General features: G+C 43.7%; 1 protein-coding gene across 1 annotated transcript in view; it reads right to left on the bottom strand.

Moving 5' to 3' along the window:
* stk10 (serine/threonine kinase 10) overlaps positions 1-24,808 on the bottom strand; it is a 97,030-nt gene that overhangs the window by 49,573 nt on the left and 22,649 nt on the right. Inside the window, exons 2-4 of the mRNA XM_084320911.1 lie at positions 21,517-21,681; positions 5,278-5,326; positions 856-1,005 (exon numbers count right to left, since the gene is read on the bottom strand). Of these exons, the coding sequence (XP_084177037.1) occupies positions 856-1,005; positions 5,278-5,326; positions 21,517-21,681 (364 nt within the window). The remainder of the gene's footprint in view (positions 1-855; positions 1,006-5,277; positions 5,327-21,516; positions 21,682-24,808) is intronic.

Consider the following 24,808-nt stretch of genomic DNA (forward strand, 5'->3'; position numbering starts at 1 on the left):
TACTTCCGGGCACTCGCTATAGGTCCCGGGACTCAAGCTCGACACAATACATAGCGATCCGTTGCCAATAACTCGATAAACAACATGATTTGGACGTATATACTATTATAAAACCTGGAAATGGACCGGGTTTTTCGACATCCCATAATGGAAAACTGTCTACCCCACGCTGATCGCCCAACGGCCCGAGGAGACTGGGGTGAGTTTTAGCGTGTAATATTACCGTGTTCGATACTAACTCATCTGATGAACATATGACCCACATTAGATGAATGGTATAACGCTGCCCACGGAATTATAAACGCCCCCTCGCCCATCCGGTCAACATCAGATGACGTGTAGTAACTTCCAGAAGTACGTCCAGTTGGAATTTTTTATATCGCGCCGATTGCTATCAAACTGTATTTCATCATCAATATAATGCATTTGGGGCTATAAATCACGTTCTGGAGAAAGCTGCAGAAAGAGATGAAAACATACTTATACCTTAGACCATATTTTAGTATGAATATGTGAATGAAAAAGTTTAACGTTGCTACACCATGAACAATACATATAGGACCTTGAATGGGCCCTAATAATGGCAATCTAGCAATAGAATTTAAAAAGTTATAGCCCTGCAAAGAAGGGGAACTTCTCCATAGACAAATAGAGCTGGCAAGGGATGGTATATCATGAATTTAGCCTTAGGCAATCAAAGTGTTAACAAAGAGAGGCAGAGTTGATTTAGCAATTTTTTTTTTTTTTATAATATTTTCATATTCGAATCCCATGCCCATCGAACGAAGCTTCGAAGCTTCAAAGTATTTAAGACAGCCCTATATCGGACAAGACAAAACGTGAAGCCCTTCTTACCTAGTTTGACGTCCCCGTCCAGGGTGAGCAGCACGTTGCCGGCCTTGAGGTCCCTGTGGATGATCTTCATGCTGTGGAGGTAGACCAGGGCCTCCAGCATCTGGCGACAGACCACCTTGATCTGAGGCTCCAACAGCCCACGGTCCAACTCTACAGTGGGGGCAGACAGAATAGTGTAATAAAGAGAGGGAAGTGAGTGGGTAGCGAGAGCGTAGGGGGAATGTAGACGTTGGGGAAGACATTTGAGACATTGGGGGAAGACATCGGAAGAGAGCCAAGAGGAGACGAGGCGGGAAGGAGACAGACAGTGGAGAGAGAGATAGAGAGAGAGAGAGAGAGAGAGAGAGAGAGAGAGAGAGAGAGAGAGAGAGAGAGAGAGAGAGAGAGAGAGAGAGAGAGGAGCCAAGAGGAGACACATGGGAATGAGATGAGAAAGAGAGAGGGAAGGGTTTAGTTTTCAGTCTGAATTGAAAGCCTCAAAATATAATTGTAGAGACTTTTCTTTTTATTTGTTTTTATTGTACACCTTGCACATTCCCCCACTCAGTGTGCCTACTAATATAGGCTACACTGTGCCCAAGGGTTCAACAGCTGCACAACTCTCTGAGGGGAGTTGTGGGAAGCATATAACCACTGGTTGAATATGTTAACAAGATAATAATTTAGAGGCACATTTGTATAATTGAATAAACAAGCTCTCCTTAAGAGGAAAACTGGGTCCCGGGAACACGGTTTGAAACTGAAAATCGATCTGAAAAGGTTCGGTTCACAGCACCAAAAAATGATTTTGTTTTGATTCATGATGACATGAGGTGGAACAATTGCAAGAATGTTCAGTAAAATGACATGCATCGTATATACGATCTTACACTACTTGCAGGATCTGCAAAATGATATACAATAATTAGCAAGATTGTAAGTGTTAATTTGATCATTTGTACTAAGATCAGCAGAGGTTTGCCAACTCTGAGCCAGGCCCGCTGTGCTCCGCTCCCTCTGTGTTGTTTTAGGTGTAGTGGGGGGGGGCTACAGCCGGTTATTCGAGGACGTGGATTACCCTGTACAAACACACCAGGGGGAATTCCCACGAGGTGCTCCAGCCCAACGCTCTCTAGAGCTTAAAAAAAAAGACACAACACCGAATTTAACCATCTCAAGCCCCGCCCGTTTTTCGCCAGCCAACCAACCGCAACCGTCCCCCGTCCCCCCCCCCCCTCGGACAGTCGAACCGCGATGGCCAATCGGGAGTCCACCGGCGGTCAATACTTAATGCTGTGTTTTTGGTTTGCAGAGTCAGGAGTGCAGAGCCCCACTTAAGGGAGCGAGAAATTAAATCATGAACTCAAAATGAAATATTTGAATGAAATACAGATGAAAATCTGTTTCTAATTCGACGTGCAGATCGTGTGGTTCTATTTCGGTTTAATCGTTTTCCCATTTCATTCCCATTTGTGCTGAAGAGGCACAGTTTGCAGTTTTCCAACCTACGGACTGTAGCTTTAGAATAAGAGCAGAGCTAGGGTGCATTACTACTGATGTCACCGGCCGCCAGCTCTGCCACGCCTCCATAATAGAGTCATATCCCCTGTAGAAACTGCAGTGAAGAGACACGGACACCACGGTGCACCGCTGCAGGTGTGGAACACGACTACTGACGGGGAGGGAGAGCAGTGGAATGCTTATGAAAACACAGAAAAGAGGAGGAGGGGGTATAGAGAGAGAGAGGAGCGAGAGAGAGAGAGATGTTTTAACATGAGACAATGACACCTACTCCGCTGAGAATTGGCTCATGTTTTGATCGGTTTTCGCAATCGCCGACTAGAAAGCATTATCGGAATTCCCCAATCTCATATTTATACTGAATATCGGCTGATATCGATCGCTGGCCGATCGATCGGGGCATCCCTAATAATAAATCATTTGAAGTTTGGAATTCTTTATTACAACTTATAACTTAGGTAGGTAGTAGGGCTGGGCAATTAATCGAAAAAAAATTCGATCTCAATTCATAGACCTATGCAATCTTATTTCTAAATTATGACGAATAAAACAATTTTTTTTAATTATATATATAAAAAAAAATACTTTTTACTTTACTTTTTTAAATTATGACGATTCTGACTCGAGTTATTTTGTATGTTACAAGATACTTTTAAGTTTAAGTCAAGCACTTTCATATATGTTATGTTCAAGTTTAAGTCAAGCACTTTGATACGTTATGTTGTCTGTTTAAGAAAGAGTGAAATAAATGATTTTATTGAAAAAATAAGAATTGTGTGAGAATCATGATTCACATTTGAGCAAGAATCGCCAGCCCTAGTAGGTAGATTACATTTTTAATGTGAACAGTACCCAACCCTACTGGTGCTGCTGGGTCATGTAGAGGTCTAAACACTGGTGCTGCTGGGTCATGTAGAGGTCTAAACACTGGTGCTGCTGGGTCATGTAGAGGTCTAAACACTGGTGCTGCTGGGTCATGTAGAGGTCTAAACACTGGTGCTGCTGGGTCATGTAGAGGTCTAAACACTGGTGCTGCTGGGTCATGTAGAGGTCTAAACACTGGTGCTGCTGGGCCATGTAGAGGTCTAAACACTGGTGCTGCTGGGTCATGTAGAGGTCTAAACACTGGTGCTGATGGGTCATGTAGAGGTCTAAGCACTGGTGCTGCTGGGCCATGTAGAGGTCTAAACACTGGTGCTGCTGGGTCATGTAGAGGTCTAAACACTGGTGCTGATGGGTCATGTAGAGGTCTAAACACTGGTGCTGCTGGGTCATGTAGACTGTAGAGGTCTAAACACTGGTGCTGCTGGGTCATGTAGAGGTCTAAAGCACTGGTGCTGCTGGGTCATGTAGAGGTCTAAACACTGGTGCTGCTGGGTCATGTAGAGGTCTAAACACTGGTGCTGCTGGGTCATGTAGAGGTCTAAACACTGGTGCTGCTGCGTCATGTAGAGGTCTAAACTAGGGATGCACGATCCGACTTTTTCAGTCCCGATACCGATACCTGGGTTTGGGTATCGGCTAATACCGATACCCATTGTCCATTTTTTTTTACAAAAAAAGTTACAAAAAAATATATATATATTCCACGTTTTCTTTTTTTTATATATTAAAATATATTTTGTTTTTAAGAATTGTAAAGGATCACAAGTGTGTTTTTGATTTGTTGTAAACAAAGACAGAAAATAAACTTCATTCATTCAATTAATAAACTGTATGCCTCACTGTCACTGTGTGGAAGAGACTGGGATCGAGACTGGGATCATTCTTTTGTGCAAGGCAACATCAGGCTTGACTTAAAACATTACTTTCCTAACTTAGTGAAACTAAATGTAACAAATTAACACAGATATAAATGTACTGAATGGTTATTTCTTATTTTATTTCTTATTTAAAAAACAAAACAAAAAAATAAATCAATATATATATATTTTTTACAGATACCCGATCCAGCTATTTTACTGATATCGGCGGCCGATACCGACACCAATATCGGAGCATCCCTAGTCTAAGCACTGGGGCGGATGTCAGCAGCACCTACGGCTCCCTACGAACACAATTGGCGGTGTTGACGGGTGGGAAGCCGGTGGGGTACGAGTCCCGGTTGCTGTAACAGTGACTCCTACTGGTCGGTCGCAGGGAGGGGATCCGGGGAAGATTTGCGCTCTCCCAGTGAAACTCCTCGCAGTCAGGTGAAAAGAAGCGGCTGGCGACTCCACATGTATCGGGAGGAGGCATGTGGTAGTCTACACCCTCCTCAGACAGACAGTAAGGTAGCATGTGGTTGTCTACACCCTCCTCAGACCGACAGTAAGGTAGCATGTGGTTGTCTACACCCTCCTCAGACCGACAGTAAGGTAGCATGTGGTAGTCTACACCCTCCTCAGACCGACAGTAAGGTAGCATGTGGTTGTCTACACCCTCCTCAGACAGACAGTAAGGTAGCATGTGGTTGTCTACACCCTCCTCAGACCGACAGTAAGGTAGCATGTGGTTGTCTACACCCTCCTCAGACCGACAGTAAGGTAGCATGTGGTAGTCTACACCCTCCTCAGACAGACAGTAAGGTAGCATGTGGTTGTCTACACCCTCCTCAGACCGACAGTAAGTAGCATGTGGTTGTCTACACCCTCCTCAGACCGACAGTAAGGTAGCATGTGGTAGTCTACACCCTCCTCAGACAGACAGTAAGGTAGCATGTGGTAGTCTACACCCTCCTCAGACAGACAGTAAGGTAGCATGTGGTTGTCTCTACACCCTCCTCAGACCAACAGCAGGGTAGTGACCAGGAAGGAATTGGCGTAACGGCTAAATTGGGAAATGGGAGGAAACGTTGAAGAGAGAGAGAAAGAGAGATAGAGAGAGACAGAGACAGAGAGACAGAGAGATAAACAGAGAGAGAGAGACAGGGAGGAAACGTACCGAGCATTATGGCGTCCACAGCGCCTCCGGGGCAGAACTCGATCATGATCTGCGGGGGAGGAAGAGGAGAGAGGAAGATGAGAATCAGGTTGCAGAAAGTAAGTAGAGTTGTATTGTTAGTTTATGACAGTTTCGCCATCTCTTTCTCTGGAAACACACAATACTACCAACACAGCCCCCAAAAGGAAACTAGGTTTCCCCTTGGCAGTTTATGACAGTTTCACCATCACTTTCTCTGGAAACACACCATACTACCAACACACAGCCCCCAAAAGGAAACGAGGTTTCCCCTTCCAAGCCAAGGGAGTCAAATAACATTATCAGTATTACAGATAGATAGTATATGTGACTCCAAGACATTGATTAATGGTGCTCAGTGGTGAACGTCATTGCCTAATGTCTTCCATCAATTCACTGAACCAATGTGTCAACATGGAAACAGTCCATGCTCCCAAGATGAGATTAGATGTTAAATGCCATTGTTCTGCATTTCTAAACTAGGGCCTTATGATTTATTTCTGAGAACCAAATATCGATTTGCTTGCTAGTACACTGTAGTGTCTACTCACCAGTCTAGTGGAATGTCCCTTTGCTCAAAAAAAAGAAGAAAAATGTGTATATTGGACTTGACCGAAATAAATGCACACTGAGCTGGTTGTAAATGTAGTCTTTATTAGAGTCAAATACACTGATTCTGGTGTTAACGTTGTGAGAGTATGATATATGCACACAGTATACACACACAAGCATGCAGGCACACACACATTGCTGGGGGCGGAACAGTCCTCCGTGCAGTGGGGAGTCACTGTGAAGTATTTGGTAACAAACTGTCAGCCTGAGGAACACAGCTAAACAAATGCTAGAGAGAGAGAGAGAGAGAGAGAGAGAGAGAGAGAGAGAGAGAGAGAGAGAGAGAGAGAGAGAGAGAGTGTTGGAGAAAGAGTGAGAGACCAAAAGAGTGAGTGAGAGAGAGATAAAGAGGCAGGTGGAGAGAGAGATTGAGAAAAGGAGGGGGCAGAGAGACAGAAAGAGTGAGAGAGAGAGAACAAGAAGAGGATAACTTCCAAGAATGACCCTCCTAGATTTCCTCTCCTTACATAGTCACACACACACACTTCCCTCGACACCGCCGTCAAGAGCGACTCCAGAATGTGTCATACAAGTTAATGTGGAGCCAAAAAAATATTTAAGTGGTGATTTTTTTTGTTCCACGCCCTTGAGTTTATTGGCTTCATTAGACTCAAGTTTTAAGGTTCACTGTATTGTTGTTACTATGGTGTGTGCGTGTGCGTGTGTGTGTGTGTGTGTGTGTATTGTAATGCATGCATGCTTGTGTGTTTAAGACAATGTGTACATAGTTATACAGTAGTATTGTGATTAAGGAGTTATTCATCAGACGTATCCAGTTCCAGTTGATTGACAGTGTGACTGATACGCTAGACTCAATTATGCCATGGTGTGTTTACTGGACTAATCAAGGTGAACATGGATCTACAGTCACTCCTGGAGATGTTTTAGTTGAAGAGCCACAATGGTGGCTATATGCAGCTATATGTTAGCTTTGTTAAGATAGTTAGCTAACAAGCTAATGTTTTTAGCGACTCAGCTGACACACACAGAAGGGAGTGAGGCGGACATGTCGCTAAACCTTCAACCAATTCTGCTCATAGGTATTGCTATATAGGCTAAGGAAAATAAATCCTAAACCTTTGGCCAATATCTCATCAAGCCGAATCCATTCAGGGAAGCTGGGCCCAATTTTCCTCTACTCAATCATGCACGGCTGTGCCGCTAGTGAAGCGCGAGGCGTTTGTAACGGATCGACCATCTGTAGCCGATACCCGATCCATTGAATTTCGCTCAGTATCGGCCCGATACCGTTAGCGAGTATCGGATCAGTGCATCCCTAATTGTGATGCCGTGTCACAGAGTCAACCCTGTGTGCGGCCTACAGCATACCTGCTGTGTGATCTCATACTTACATAATCACATACACACACGCACAAATGCACACGCACACTATTAAGCACACTCCTGTTGTCATAACAAACGATCTAATGCTAGCCATTTTCTACAGTCAAAAGAATCACCCAGGACACTGGACAGGGTGCGGAGTTTCACTTGAGACTAAAACATAGAGAGAGAACCACCGCTCATGTGAGCAGAGACGAGTACAAAGAGACGTACACATACTTGAACAAAGGCGTACACAAGACAAAGTGCATGTGCCTATACTGTACTGGTATGTATGCACGCACACACACACACACACACACACACGCACACGTATTGAAACCGGATAAAATGATTGTCAGTCTTGGCCAGCACCCACAGGTAAAACAAAGGGCTCCATAGGAGGTCGATAACATCTCAGGATGTTCTCAGGCGTGCCTCCTCTCATCCCGGCCTGGTGGTTAATTAATGACGGCCTTCGCGGATTATCGGCTCTAGCGACGAGGAGATCTGAAAGGCGCGGCGGGGTGCTGCATCCCACACAGTTGGGATGATCTCATGTTTGTTCTGTAAGTTGATATTATCACGGTAGGCCCGACGAGTTAGATAAGTCACATAAATTAGCAACGTCTTCTTAACCTTTGTTCCTCGAGGCGACAAGACACACGATCACAAGATTGGCAAGAGCCGATACAGCAGGACATGCCGCAGATAGCAGAGACTGACGAGACCAAATTGACACACACACACACACACGCACACACACGCGCATGAGGCCTTATACAGGCTGAGATTTGTGAACAACAACAAGTCAAGTCAAGCGTTCCTTCACTAATCCCCTTGGAGAAATCCAGGCGTCATAGCGCAGCATGCAAGTTCTTCTTTCTGCTCCATCAAGGAGGCCCGTCATGCGCATCCTGGTCCAATCCTCCTCTCCCGCACACAGCCGGACTGCACTCACTACTACTCCATTCTGATCAAATAGTTCTCATGCTCACAGAGTACCACCTGCTCAAGTCAAATAATTCAGAATGTAAACATGCACTTGCCGTTTACTGTACTTATTGATCATGGAACACTCATTCACAAATAGGCTGGATAACACCAGATACTTTATATAATGAGGAGACGGATCACTGTGGTAGCTTTGATGGTAACTGGTAACATGGTAATTTAAGGACTCTAGCTAGTGGAAAGGTATTTTTTCCCATCACAAAATTGTAACTTTTGACAAAATACAGATGGCTCACCAAACGGGTCGGGTCTCGTTAGTCTTGTTAGACCTTGTTATAAAGATGGCGGCAGAGTGAAAAGACTTCTCTTCACAGAGACTTTGAAGTACATTCTTTGCATGACGAAAAGGTTTTCGGTATTTGAATTTCAAAGAAAATCAACTTCCTGAATTCAAGCCCTAACCTACACTAGCACCATATCAAGGCCTATAACCTACACTAGCACCATATCAAGGCCTTAACTACACTAGCACCATATCAAGGCCTATAACCTACACTAGCACCATATCAAGGCCTTAACTACACTAGCACCATATCAAGCCTAACTACACTAGCACCATATCAAGGCCTTAACTACACTAGCACCATATCAAGGCCTTAACTACACTAGCACCATATCAAGGCCTTAACTACACTAGCACCATATCAAGGCCTTAACCACACTAGCACCATATCAAGGCTAACTACACTAGCACCATATCAAGGCTAACTACACTAGCACCATATCAAGGCTAACTACACTAGCACCATATCAAGGCTAACTACACTAGCACCATATCAAGGCCTTAACTACACTAGCACCATATCAAGCCTAACTACACTAGCACCATATCAAGCCTAACCTACACTAGCACCATATCAAGCCTAACTACACTAGCACCATATCAAGCCTAACTACACTAGCACCATATCAAGCCTAACTACACTAGCACCATATCAAGGCCTTAACTACACTAGCACCATATCAAGCCCTAACTACACTAGCACCATATCAAGGCCTTAACTACACTAGCACCATATCAAGGCCTTAACTACACTAGCACCAGATCAAGCCCTAACTACACTAGCACCAGATCAAGCCCTAACCTACACTAGCACCATATCAAGCCCTAACTACACTAGCACCATATCAAGCCCTAACTACACTAGCACCATATCAAGGCCTTAACTACACTAGCACCATATCAAGGCCTTAACTACACTAGCACCATATCAAGGCCTTAACTACACTAGCACCATATCAAGCCCTAACCTACACTAGCACCATATCAAGGCCTTAACTACACTAGCACCATATCAAGGCCTTAACTACACTAGCACCATATCAAGGCCTTAACTACACTAGCACCAGATCAAGCCCTAACTACACTAGCACCATATCAAGGCCTTAACTACACTAGCACCATATCAAGGCCTTAACTACACTAGCACCATATCAAGGCCTTAACTACACTAGCACCATATCAAGCCTAACTACACTAGCACCATATCAAGGCCTTAACTACACTAGCACCATATCAAGGCCTAACTACACTAGCACCATATCAAGGCCTAACTACACTAGCACCATATCAAGCCTAACTACACTAGCACCATATCAAGGCCTTAACTACACTAGCACCATATCAAGACCTAACCTACACTAGCACCATATCAAGGCCTAACTACACTAGCACCATATCAAGGCCTTAACTACACTAGCACCATATCAAGGCCTTAACTACACTAGCACCATATCAAGACCTTAACTACACTAGCACCATATCAAGGCCTTAACTACACTAGCACCATATCAAGACCTTAACTACACTAGCACCATATCAAGGCCTTAACTACACTAGCACCATATCAAGGCCTTAACTACACTAGCACCATATCAAGGCCTTAACTACACTAGCACCATATCAAGCCTAACTACACTAGCACCATATCAAGGCCTAACCTACACTAGCACCATATCAAGGCCTTAACTACACTAGCACCATATCAAGGCCTAACCTACACTAGCACCATATCAAGGCCTTAACTACACTAGCACCATATCAAGGCCTTAACTACACTAGCACCATATCAAGCCCTAACCTACACTAGCACCATATCAAGGCCTTAACTACACTAGCACCATATCAAGGCCTTAACTACACTAGCACCATATCAAGCCCTAACCTACACTAGCACCATATCAAGCCTAACCTACACTAGCACCATATCAAGGCCTTAACTACACTAGCACCATATCAAGGCCTTAACTACACTAGCACCATATCAAGCCCTAACCTACACTAGCACCATATCAAGGCCTTAACTACACTAGCACCATATCAAGGCCTTAACTACACTAGCACCATATCAAGGCCTTAACTACACTAGCACCATATCAAGGCCCTAACCTACACTAGCACCATATCAAGCCCTAACCTACACTAGCACCATATCAAGCCTAACTACACTAGCACCATATCAAGGCCTAACCTACACTAGCACCATATCAAGCCCTAACCTACACTAGCACCATATCAAGACCTTAACTACACTAGCACCATATCAAGCCCTAACCTACACTAGCACCATATCAATGCCTTAACTACACTAGCACCATATCAAGGCCTTAACTACACTAGCACCATATCAAGGCCTTAACTACACTAGCACCATATCAAGCCCTAACCTACACTAGCACCATATCAAGGCCTTAACCTACACTAGCACCATATCAAGGCCTAACCTACACTAGCACCATATCAAGGCCCTAACCTACACTAGCACCATATCAAGGCCTTAACTACACTAGCACCATATCAAGCCTAACCTACACTAGCACCATATCAAGGCCTAACCTACACTAGCACCATATCAAGGCCTAACCTACACTAGCACCATATCAAGGCCTAACCTACACTAGCACCATATCAAGGCCTTAACTACACTAGCACCATATCAAGCCCTAACCTACACTAGCACCATATCAAGGCCTAACCTACACTAGCACCATATCAAGGCCTTAACTACACTAGCACCATATCAAGCCTAACCTACACTAGCACCATATCAAGGCCTAACCTACACTAGCACCATATCAAGCCTAACCTACACTAGCACCATATCAAGGCCTAACTACACTAGCACCATATCAAGGCCTTAACTACACTAGCACCATATCAAGCCCTAACCTACACTAGCACCATATCAAGCCTAACTACACTAGCACCATATCAAGCCTAACCTACACTAGCACCATATCAAGGCCTTAACTACACTAGCACCATATCAAGGCCTAACCTACACTAGCACCATATCAAGCCCTAACCTACACTAGCACCATATCAAGGCTTAACCTACACTAGCACCATATCAAGGCCTTAACCACACTAGCACCATATCAAGGCTCAAGCCCTAACCTACACTAGCACCATATCAAGGCCTAACCTACACTAGCACCATATCAAGGCCTTAACTACACTAGCACCATATCAAGGCCTTAACCACACTAGCACCATATCAAGGCCTAACCTACACTAGCACCATATCAAGGCCTTAACCACACTAGCACCATATCAATGCCTTAACTACACTAGCACCATATCAAGCCCTTAACTACACTAGCACCATATCAAGGCCTTAACTACACTAGCACCATATCAAGCCCTATAACCTACACTAGCACCATATCAAGGCCTTAACCACACTAGCACCATATCAAGCCCTATAACCTACACTAGCACCATATCAAGGCCTGTATTTGTAAAGCGTAGCTACGCTGATCCTAGCAGGTGAGGTCATATTGGTCACGTGACCCGAGCCGTGACTATAGATCGGAGGCTCTCCTCTCAGAAGTGTGACAGATACGGGCCCAGAGATGTGATTTCTAGTTTCCAATAGTAAATCTACTTTTCCAGCGGAGTTGCTGCTCCAACTAGAGCTTCGCTCTCGGCTCGCTGGAAATTCCTGGAATAGTCCAAATGACGTTGATGCTGCACTGTGATGAAAGATGTGAACCGACTGGCCAGGCTACATGCAAAGCACACACACACACACACACACACACACACAACCACACACAATTCTTTCAGCGTCACACAATCTTTGTGTCAACAAGTGACGAGATCGCCAACATTATTAGTTCAACAACACCCGAATCAATCAATTACAGTAGGCCTACGTCTATGAAATGGGCTGGGTGGCTAACTTAGTAAACATGACAATGGGAACAGAGCTGCTGTCCTTTGCTACAGTACATCACGTGTTCATCAATAGTAACAGGAACAAAGGATATCGGTTGAAAGATTCCCGCTTCGTCTGCTGAGCCGAGCAGTGTTGGATTCGACGTATGAAAACTTGTTTCGAATTCCTGCCAGTCGGAGCCAAGTTGGAACGCAGTCAACAAAGTGGGGAGAAGTTGGATAATGAACTATGCTTCCTTTCCTGAACGTACCTCTACGACGTGGAGAGAGAGAGAGAGGGGGCTACTCCAGTTCACCGCCCTGCGCTCCGACAGTGATTTCCTACCTCATTTTCTCAGGAATCTCCAGAGTGTAAAGCTCCGCTTGACAGCTCAGATAAAAAAGACCCTTTTCCAAACTGCCAACCCGGGAGAGAAAGAAATGCCACCCTCTCTCAAACCACGTAGAAAGACTTTTACCTTGACGCTCTTTTGACACCTTAATGTCCAAGGCTGGGTGGTCGAGAGGTGAGAAGCGAGGCAGCAACAGAATAGTAGATGAATTGAACAATGAGGAGAGATTTACCGGGGAATTGCAGTCGGGTTGTTTATACTGGGCCGGGCAACACAGAGAAAATGAATATCACACACACACACAGGCATTTATTTTGATCGGTTGGCTACACATCACGCTATCCGCTCATGTCTTGGCACGTCCAATCAAACATTTGAATAATCCAATCAACGTGCATCACACTTAACTGCGTGGCAATTGGAAGTGGGTGTGGAGACGCTGTGCAGCGTGGGGTAGGAGAGCGGATATTAGGAGATCGGAAGCACATTAAGCGCAGGGGCAGACACTCAAATGCACATTTGTGAGACATTTTGAGTTGGTAAATTTGCTCGTCATCGTTCATTTAGACAACTGAATTGTGTACCGTGATGATGACAATAGATCATGTGCTGCCCTAGTTGTTAGAAGACGGGAATAAAAATCCTCTGCCGACGACTCATCTACTATTAAGTTTATTATTATTAATAATTATTTTGATTTATATAGTGCTTTTCTAGAACTCTGTGTCTTTACGCCAAGGAGCGGTGGTAGTGAGACAAACAACAGTCAAGTGTAACACACACACACACGGGATGGATGAGGGGCTAAGAGAAGACAGTGAAGAAGAAATGGGACTTGAGGAGGGGTTGGAGAACTAAGACTCTAAATGTCTTGGGGGAGGGAATTACACAGCTGGGCAGCAGCCCTGGAGGAGGAGGATCTGTCCCCAGAACTGCAAAGGTTGGAGAGAAGGCTGGCTGAGGTGGATCTGAGGGACCGAGGGGGTGGTTAAGGAGAGAGGAGGTCTGTGAGATATTGGGGGGGGGGGTTAATCCAGTATATATGTTTCTTTTAATGTCTCAAAGTACAGAGTTATACCCCCCCTCCCCCTCCCCTCTGGGTACAAATTATACACAATATACTAATTATACACAGACACGTAGGCATACGAGCCCACACTCAACACTCACCATACCAGCATATATCACATCACATGAAGGCAAACCTGTGTGCTGCACACAGAGCGCAGAGTGAATTAATGCTCGCTTGGTCAAAATGGCCCCAAACAAAGAGTTCTATTATATATATATATCCCTGTATTATATTAAGTTGCATATCTCTCCTGTAGTATATAGCTCCGGGTCTATGCTGGCTCATCATTGGTACACAATATCGGTTTTCAGTTGTATATTATGTTCCATATATCTCTCCTACAGTATATAGCTCCGGGTCTATGCTGGCTCATCATTGGTACACAATATCGGTTTTCAGTTGTATATTAAGTTCCATATATCTCGCCTATAGCTCTGGGTCTATGCTGGCTCATCATTAGTACTCTATATATCAGTTTTCAGTTTTATTATGTTCCATATCTCTCCTGTAGTATATAGCTCTGGATCTATGCTGGCTCATCATTAGTACACCATATCCGCTTTCAGTTTTTAATAGAACAATGTGCTTGTTTATGGAATGATATCCAAGAACAAAACATTCAAATGGCAGATTATTTAGTACGGCACGTACTGCTATGAAATCCAAGCACGAGTCGAATGTGTTTAGGCACATGTCCATACTATATCTGCACGTAGCCTAGCAATACGTCTCTCTCTCCCTCTCTCTCTCTCTCTCTCTGTGCTAAAGGCCCCCTGTTTCTCACGCTGTAGGCCTGGCCTGAAGACAAGATTATTCCTAAACAGGAACAAACAACCTTTATCTTACTCTCTCTTTCTCTCTCTCCCTCTCCATCTCCATCTATCTTTCACTGGGAAGCAGAGAGCTGGTGGGTGGGCATTGGAATGCCCTGCCTGCCGCCTCCACCCAACTCTCCAGCTGAAAGAACAAGAGCCCTGTCCAGCGCCAGCGGACCACAGGGCTGATCCTGGTCCGCTGGGCAGACTACAATATATTTGCATTTGTTGGTCATGCTAGCGATCTAAACAATCAATCCATGTAAAAGGTGAAAGACTCGCACTCACAGCCATGCTGATTTGGCAAAATTACATCCGGCCGTTTTCGTTTGAAACAACATTTAGTCAAGGGAGTGCAATGGTCATAGAGCCCCATTGTACTTCTTTTAGTGCAGAAGCTCGTGCAGGTCGGGGCAACTTAGTCACGTGACTCTGTTGGTATTGCTGATTGGCTCGCCTCGAACACGGTATGTTTGTATACACAGAGAACAGGTCTATAGAGGTTAATGCACTAAAGATGAACAACAACACGACGTCGAACCAGTGCACTTACTTTTGATACTCGAGTAAGTTTAACAAAAGGACCTCAATGCTTTTAGCAGGATCTGGGTTCTTTCCTCCACCACTGGGATCCTGTGTGTTGCTGTAGGTGCTATAATCGGGTGTTTGTACTGGAGGGTAATTTAGTGGTTTACATTTCTCTTATACACACACACACACACACAGATGTATAGCGTTTAAATATAGCAAGAATCTCAATTGTGGCTACTAAATCCGCCTATACCATCAAATACCACGAGGCAATCGTGTGCGGTTCATGTGATTAAAGTATAGTTAACTGAAAACAAGGCATATTTTCAAGGACATGGGAGTGAGATCAGAGAGAACGTTGAGAACCTACCAAAGACGCACACATACATACATACGTACACGCACAGGAAACGTGTGGTCTGAATGCTGTAGGTAGGGGTGCTGCTCGTGCACAGTGTTCAGACCACTGGTTAAACACCACAAGCGTACAGTCTCTTAGCTCTCTTACTAGCCCTTTCACTGCCACACTACCAAACGGTTAACCCTTTCACTGCGACAATTCACAGAAGGTTAACCCTTTCACTGCCACCCAACAGCCGGTTAACCCTTTCACTGCCACACGACAGAAGGTTAACCCTGTACTATCGCACTACCGACGACGACCGTACAAGTCTCTGTGAATGGAGGGGAACATTTACCTTCCGCGCTCAGGAATTTCAGCTATGACCAGCACACGGCTCCAACTCGCCCTGGGGTTGTCACACAGCTGTGTTTGTGTGTGTGTGTGTGTGTGTGTGTGTGTGTGTGTGTGTGTGTGTGTGTGAGTGTGTGTCTGTGTGTGTGTGTGTGTGCGTGCGTTCTTGCCTGTGCGCAAGAGCAACCGCGAGGATGTTGTTTAACAGCTGACGTGATACTTGTATTGTTTCAGACTGCTGTTCAAAAGAAAATATTTTGGAATGATTCACATCTTATTGCTCAGAGAAACAATAAAAAAGTGTTTTAGTGTCCTGGCCGACGGCCATACATGAGTGATGACTGGACCTCGTCCTTTGAACCGGTGTCGCAACATGAACGACAGATTGCTCTATATTTTACACACAACGCCATACAGGACCTCGTCAAACAAACATGCCAATACAGATTCAGATAACTACATCTCATACAGAGCTGTCTGATACAGAGCGCCAATACAATCCATTTCTTCTCAGTATACTGTAACTACGCACACAGTGAAGCCAAATTTTTTATAAAAAGTAAAAAAGTTCTTCGACTATCCAGTGATTTTGTCGTTACTGCAATTCTGCACTTGTCACAAAAACAACACAGATAGAAGTTAAATTTGACTTATAACTCAATAAAAAAAAAGTACTTCCTGCGGTTAGCTTCTGCAGGGCAGTATAGACTTAAACCATTAGCTTGGGGTCATTGGACAAAAGATATTCAGATATTCTCCATTTTCTCCATTAGAGACATATATTATTATAATATTTTACTGTGTGCGCTGGAAATGCAGAAAATCAAGTCACTTTGCTTAGATTTCCGACATGTTCACACATAGCTCAGGTTTTTAGTATCGGGGGAAATTCTCCCGATACAGACGCCCCCTTTTAGCCCGGTATCTGCTCAATATCCCCCTTCTAGCCCAATATCTGCTCAATACCCCCCTTCTAGCCCAATATCTGCTCAATATCCCCCTTTCAGCCCAATATCTGCTCAATATCCCCCTTTCAGCCCAATATCTGCTCAATATCCCCCTTTTAGCCCAATATCTGCTCAATATCCCCCTTTCAGCCCAATATCTGCTCAATATCCCCCTTTCAGCCCAATATCTGCTCAATATCCCCCTTTTAGCCCAATATCTGCTCAATATCCCCCTTTCAGCCCAATATCTGCTCAATATCCCCCTTTCAGCCCAATATCTGCTCAATATCCCCCTTTTAGCCCAATATCTGCTCAATATCCCCCTTTCAGCCCAATATCTGCTCAATATCCCCCTTTCAGCCCAATATCTGCTCAATATCCCCCTTTTAGCCCAATATCTGCTCAATATCCCCCTTCTAGCCCAATATCTGCTCAATATCCCCCTTTTAGCCCAATATCTGCTCAATGTCCCCCTTTTAGCCTGGTATCTGCTCAATATCCCCCTTCTAGCCCAATATCTGCTCAATATCCCCCTTTTAGCCCAATATCTGCTCAATACCCCCCTTTTAGCCCAATATCTGCTCAATATCCCCCTTCTAGCCCAATATCTGCTCAATACCCCCCTTCTAGCCCAATATCTGCTCAATACCCCCCTTCTAGCCCAATATCTGCTCAATACCCCCCTTCTAGCCCAAATCCCAATATCTGCTCAATATCCCCCTTTTAGCCCAATATCTGCTCAATATCCCCCTTTTAGCCCAATATCTGCTCAATACCCCCCTTTTAGCCCAATATCTGCTCAATATCCCCCTTTTAGCCTTTTAGCCCGGTATCTGCTCAATATCCCCCTTTTAGCCCAATATCGGCTCAATATCCCCCTTTTAGCCCAATATCTGCTCAATGTCCCCCTTCTAGCCCAATATCTGCTCAATATCCCCCTTTTAGCCCAATATCTGCTCAATACCCCCCTTTTAGCCCAATATCTGCTCAATATCCCCCTTCTAGCCCAATATCTGCTCAATACCCCCCTTCTAGCCCAATATCTGCTCAATACCCCCCTTCTAGCCCAATATCTGCTCAATACCCCCCTTCTAGCCCAAATCCCAATATCTGCTCAATATCCCCCTTTTAGCCCAATATCTGCTCAATATCCCCCTTTTAGCCCAATATCTGCTCAATACCCCCCTTTTAGCCCAATATCTGCTCAATATCCCCCTTTTAGCCTTTTAGCCCGGTATCTGCTCAATATCCCCCTTTTAGCCCAATATCGGCTCAATATCCCCCTTCTAGCCCGGTATCTGCTCAATATAGGGTGCTGCATCCTGGGCACACGTCACCCTCAGGTGGAAGATCAGAAGTTTAGAACCCTCACCTAAAATTCTATTCAGTTTTTTCGTGATATTTCACGGTTATTAATACACAATTATATCATACAGTAATGTTAAATAACTGCCAGATATTGAAAGATGAAGTAATACAGGAAAAAGGGGGCAAAAGCACAATACTCCTACGACATTCTTTGACCATTTTACAGCCAATAATACAAAAAAGACCCAGGCGGACTTCTATAAATGGTAATAAAAGGGTTTTAATGAGGTCACAATGACACGGACCACTGAAAGCTACATTTGATCTAATCAGCTCTAGGATTCCAAGATGGGATTATGAGATGATGTTCATCTCATGTTCAATGTTAAAAAAAAAAAAAAAAAAAAAAAAACTTGACTGAACGTGACATGATTAAGTTAGCGTGGGTGTGTCCACTTGGCTATACGGCAGTTACATCATTTTTTATAAAAATAATTACTTCCCCTATATGGCCATTTAACATCATGTTTCGTGCTCGTCAGATTGTTCTTCCATCTCAGTTCGTAGGGTCAAAAGGTCATTATAGATAGAACAAGTCGCATTCCTAAACGTGCTTCGGGGACAGAAAAGAAAAAAAAAGCACTTGAAATAAATATAAATTCCATCAAAGTTTAGAATAACATCTGTGGTGCTGTAGGGTCACAGGGACGGGAACAACTATCTTTAGTGTTCACCCTGCTTTGTAATTCCTGAGATATTCAATGTCGGGGCCTGGCGTGATTCATACGGTCACTACTATTTGTCTTGGCACTGGGGACACTGGGAGATTATAGAGCGAGTAGAAAACTGTACAGTTGACTCAATGAGAGAGTAGGGAGAGGCTCCAGTCGTGGATCAAGCATAAGAGAGAGAGAGGGAGAGAGCGAGACAGAGAAAGGGAGGATGAAATCAGTCTTAATTGTAGAGGTTCCTCTCGGGGTCAAACGCAGGTCACCGTTGATTTGTGATGTCACCACTGGCCCTCTCCCATTTAGTTGATGACCTTTTTTCATTCTTTTTTTTTTTTACTTGTTTTACAATTCAAAATACGTGTATTGTAGGAGAAGATAGTTTTGTGATTAACATGCCTGTGCATAAGTAAAGGCTACATCTACATTAAAAGGAAATTAATTTAGACAATAGATGAGGTTGTTTTGTTACATTGTGCACAGACTAAACCAAATTAATCAAGAGACAGTTCTTGTTCAGTTTAGGTCGACTTGCATTAGACCTGAACTGTGAGTAGCTGTTTGTCTATTACCACCCGTCTCTGGAAAGCAAACTAACTTTCTGACTATGGGATTAATCCAGTTTTTCCTACTGTTTTGTCATAAACAGATATTATTATTATTTTAAATAAAAAATATATATTTTATTTACATGAGGCACATCTATGACCGGCTCACTCACGGTTAGCCACTCTGCCCCTAGTGGCGGCTCACAGGAAATGTGCTTTGCATTTATGTCACCGTGTGTCCTCGTTTTCCCTCCAAATACAATTTTTGTGGAAAGATGGGAGAAGGAAGGGATGACATCGAACAAAGGTCGTCCTTTCATCAGTTTTCAACATACAACAGCACAAGTTGGCACTGCATATCGTCTCCGTGGGGTCATCCCTATGTTCCCCGGGTTCTATGTTCCCAGTTTAAAAAAAATAAAATAAAAAAAAAAGGTTCTAAATTCCCCGCTCCCGAAATAAAGGTTCTATGTTCCCCGGTTGCCCGATTGCTTTTACCAACGTGTTCGTGTTTCCGCGTCTCCGATTGGCCAGGTCATGTGACATGTACGCCCAATCGTGGGACCGCAAGTTTCTACACTGGTTAAGCTTAGGCGCTCTTTCGAAGTTGGTTAAGGTTAGAGTTCGTCTTAGAGCATGGGCGATAGAACGCCTGTCCTGATTCCAAACTCTAACCTTAACCAACTTCGAAAGAGTCGCCTAAGCTTAACCAGTGAGAAACTAGGCGTTAGGTAGTTTGCAGGCTGTTCGACCCGGAAATAGGTGCAGAACTTGCCGTCCCACGATTGGCGCACATGTCACATGACCTGGCCAATCAGAGCGCAAAACGGGAACCCGGAAACACGAACGCGTTGGTAAAAGCATAGACGCTCCCCGGTCCCGCCCGCCCCCGAACAAAAAAAGGGTCCTATGTTCCCCGCTGAAATAAAGGTTCTATATTCACTGCAGCTCGCCACCAAGGCTGCCCGTAAGAGCGCACCTGCTACCGGCGGTGCAACAGATTCGCACGTAGGCTGTCGTGGAATATATTATCATGTCATTCGACAGCTTGACTGGTGCACTTTGACCAGCTATATAATGTGCTCAGATATGGCAGACACTACTGTCCCTTTAAATCTTCTTCTCTGCTAGCAAGACTGTTTAACATTCCAGTTAGAAACATCACCGCCTAGCCAAGGCTGGTTCTCCTTCGGGCAGACTTTGTTTACCTATCTGGGTGTCTAGGGGACGTCATTTCAATTGTGTATTTAACATACGTGTGAACAGCGCTCTGGGTCAGTCTATGGCCAGACGCTACTGTATTAACATGTTGTCTCTTGACTGTAAACTGTCCTTTCATTGTGGCCACGGTGAAATAAACGTTCCTATTCTTCTTATTAATAATGACTCAGGATCATTAGTGTAAACGGCTCATCGTTTTGTCCCTTTAATAGTTCCCATTACAAGGCCTATCAAAGATAATATTGTAGCGTTCTGTCATATAGAGCCATATGAAATCCGCGTTCACGGAATCGCGGACGGAATTGCGGAATTGACCAACTGTAAAACATGGAATATTGCAGAATTTGGCCAAATCTGGACTGAAATTCCGTTTTCGGGAGGAGATGGAACGTTTGGTGCAAAGCAAACGTTGACCGGGGACCGCTGCGTGTTACACACAATTATAGGGCTGGGCGATATGGCCTCTAAATGATATCGCGATAGTTTTTGGCCATATCACGATACACAATATATATTGCGATATTTTGACATTTCCTCTAAAGCACTTAAAAATGCTTGATTTAACCCTTTGATGCATACAGTCACGCCAATATGATGATTATAATAAGTCCCTGCAACATATGTTTGCATTAGTAAACCATGAAGATGCTTTAAAAAATGATTTAATGAAAATGTACTAAGAGTAGTCTACTGACACACTAATAAAAAAATTATTTACATCCAAGACTATTTATATAGAAACTCTTGGGTGCCTAAGACTTTTTCACAGTCTCTCAGAACATATGAGAGAACTTTCACAAAAAGTACACGGTCATGACTGGGAAGTCTAAGCCCAGTAGAACAATGTTTTCGCACGGCGGCAACGAGCCATCACGGCCAAAATCAAAAACACTCACCCAGAGTTTTTGGTCGTGGTAGAAGGCGTCGAGCAGCCTCACTATGTAGTGGTGGTCGCATTTGGCCAAGATGTCGATCTCCACTATGTACTCCTCCAGCTCCTCCTCACATTTAGTCTCAATCACCTTGGCAGCAGCCAGAGCGCCCGTCTCCTTGTTCCTGGCCTGAAAAGACAAACAAAAGCATACAAGGTTTGATTTATTTATTATTTGATTTATGACCCCGGCTCTCATTTTATAGATTTTGAAAAGTTGACAAGGGGTTCCCGTCTTATAAAGGCTTTTCATCCCTTCAAGCTTCATCTTCACTGAGGTTTTGTAACAAATTCTCCCCAAATGAAGCTTCACAAAGAAAGAAAACAACTTTGTTTTTGTCATAAGCCAATGGAATGTAGCCTACATATTCTTTACCACCGATTCTAGCATTTACATTTTAAGTTTCTACCTGAGGTATCGACAGTAAGTGTTATTTAGACAGGATGCGACAACGTTTAAAAAGTACTCTTCTGGGGCATGCATTGTAGATTGAAACAAACGGATATCTTCAAACATTTGCTCTTATACAAGACTCCTCATTTGGCCAACAAGGAAGAAATTACAATGTACTGTAATCTAACATTAAAGCCACTAACTGCAGGCATTAATTATGATTAGGCACGGCGCTGACGACCCCATGCCATTTAGATTCACACTGACGACCTTCCATTTAGATCACACTGACGACCCCATTCCATTTAGATTCACACCGACGACCTTCCATTTAGATTCACACTGACGACCTTCCATTTAGAGTCACACTGACGACCCCATTCCATTTAGTTCAGTAGAAACTAGAAACATTTGCAGCATGTAGGAAGTGTTAACGTAGCGGAAATCGTCACATATCTACAGAAAAAAGGCATTGATTAATAGATCGATAGATAGATTCGGTTCAAATTCAACTGTTTGATATAGATTTCCCCCCCCCTGGGTCCGAAGGATAATAATGATGATGCCATATTTTGTCACTTGTATCATTCATCCCATGTTTAAACTCATAGTATACATTGAGTCCACATCACTAAGCAAGTAACTTGAAACCAGTAACACCACCACTGTGTTTTAAAAGGGAATGGACAATTTAAATATGGACATATTTTCACATCTTACCTTCCAAGCAGGCTCTAGTCAAAGAGAGATCATTTGGTAGAGTAAGCAATGAGAATACGGCTCAGAATTTAGCTTTGGCTAACCGCCTCTGCAGGTGGCAGACCAAATAGAGTCTGCTGTCCATACAAAACGTGTCCCTTTGAAAATAGTCCCTCCGTTCATGCCAGAAGTGAAGAAATACTGTGTATCTTGTGCATAATGCATAATGTGCATACAAAAGAGAGTTTAATTTCTGTGACATGCTTTTTCTTTTCTTTTTTTTTTACTTAAAACATATGCACAGAGAGGTTTATTAAAGTACACATGGTGGAGAAACATCATAGGTGGTGGCACTGGTGGGGTTCTGTGCTCTGAAGAGGAAGTTTGGAAGGAAGCAGCTTATTAAAGCAAAACACCCGATTTCTTGCCAACATGAACACTTCTTCACATGGCTGTCGGCTGTCCGATGGTATCAAACAGTTGCTAATGCTATCAGAAAGGAAGCGAGTGTTGCCAGCTGAACCACGTTACAGTGGGGGTTCCATTACACTAAGCTGTCTGTCTGTGGCAAACAGGTGTTTGCAATCAAAGAAGTTAATCACCAGTAATATGGTAAAATATGCCTACGAGGCCAAGTACATCTTTCGAAGGATGCGTATTAACAGTATTAACAACAAGCGCAAAGTCGCAATAGCCACCTTTTTTTGCGATAGTTCACTCCCATTGCCATGCCCATTTTTTTTTAACAATTAGCATGATTTTTTTTTTATATATCTTTGCCACATATAGATATGTAATGTATATATATATGTATTTTCATTAATGCTGTATATCTTATACCTATATATATATCCACATCCATCTGTCCAACTCCATACCTGCATATAATCTTTACATGTCTGTATACACTATATCTATATCTGTACATATCCCTACCTACTCTTACTAGTTACGCTGCTGGCCAGTATGACTTACTACTACCATAGTGTCTTGGTAGTATCACTGTACATATTAATACTACAACTCTGTACATACATCTGATTAGCACTATTACTCACTTTATACATCTTATAGCCCGCTTAATCACATGTACATTGTATATTACGATTTGCACTTTCCGCTGGTTGGATGCCAACCCTCTTTTTGCTGTACTGTACTTGTGCTGTACAGATACTTCTATGCCTAATTTCAGCCTCATAGGGTGAAGCCTGTGGCCGCCAGAGGGTGGGGAAATGTGTGTGGACCAAAAGACCGACTGACCTACTGACAGAGTGACCTATAGAGCTGCTGATCACAGCTAAAGACAGACATTGGGCATGTGGTTATATTGGTGAAACGACAATACAAACTGCGAATGTGGTTAAATATTGGTGAAACAACAATGCAAACTGGGAATGTGGTTATATTGGTGAAACGACAATACAAACTGGGAATGTGGTTATATTGGTGAAACGACAATACAAATTCCTTTACCGTTAAAAAGCAGAGATAATATATTTGTGGAGACTGGAGAGAGCCAATTTAACCTCGGAATAGAAATCAACTGAAACGTCAACAACAGCAAAACCGAAAACAAGATTTCAAAGCCTCCCACCTAATAACAAAGAGATATCACGTATGAACATAACAAGGCCTGCATGCTGCGTCAGTCTACTGTATGTGCCGGACTTTCATGAGCCCAAATGAAAGCCAAGGAGAGCCAGAGAGAGACTCGAACAAACTGAGGGTTGTAATTAAAATGTTGACTAACCACTATTTAGAGTTCACAACAGGAAACGAAACTCCACACCCTTTCTGGGCACATTGGGGGAGGAAGAGGAACCAAGAGTATTACCAGGGGTTAAGCTAAATATGCACACACAAACAAAAATGCAATCTCAGAGAGGCTACCTTTTCCAATACTTTTGTGCAGCCAGCTCACACACACAAACAAACATACACAGTATACCAAGAGGTCAAAGTGCAGCATCTACGGCTGGGTGGCGCAGCGGAGATTGCGCTCGTCACCAATGCAAGAGACTCCGGTCTGGAATCCGGGTGTCAGCATTGCCTCCGGCTTGGGCCAGCCGTCATACTAACTCAATTGGCAGAGGTAGCGGGTGGAAGTCGATGGGTGGTAATCTGGACGTTGTAGACAGTGACTCCTACAGGTCGGTTGGGGGAC

This window comes from Notolepis coatsorum, assembly GCF_963971535.1.
Source record: "Notolepis coatsorum genome assembly, chromosome: 8".
Classification (NCBI taxonomy): domain Eukaryota; kingdom Metazoa; phylum Chordata; class Actinopteri; order Aulopiformes; family Paralepididae; genus Notolepis; species Notolepis coatsorum.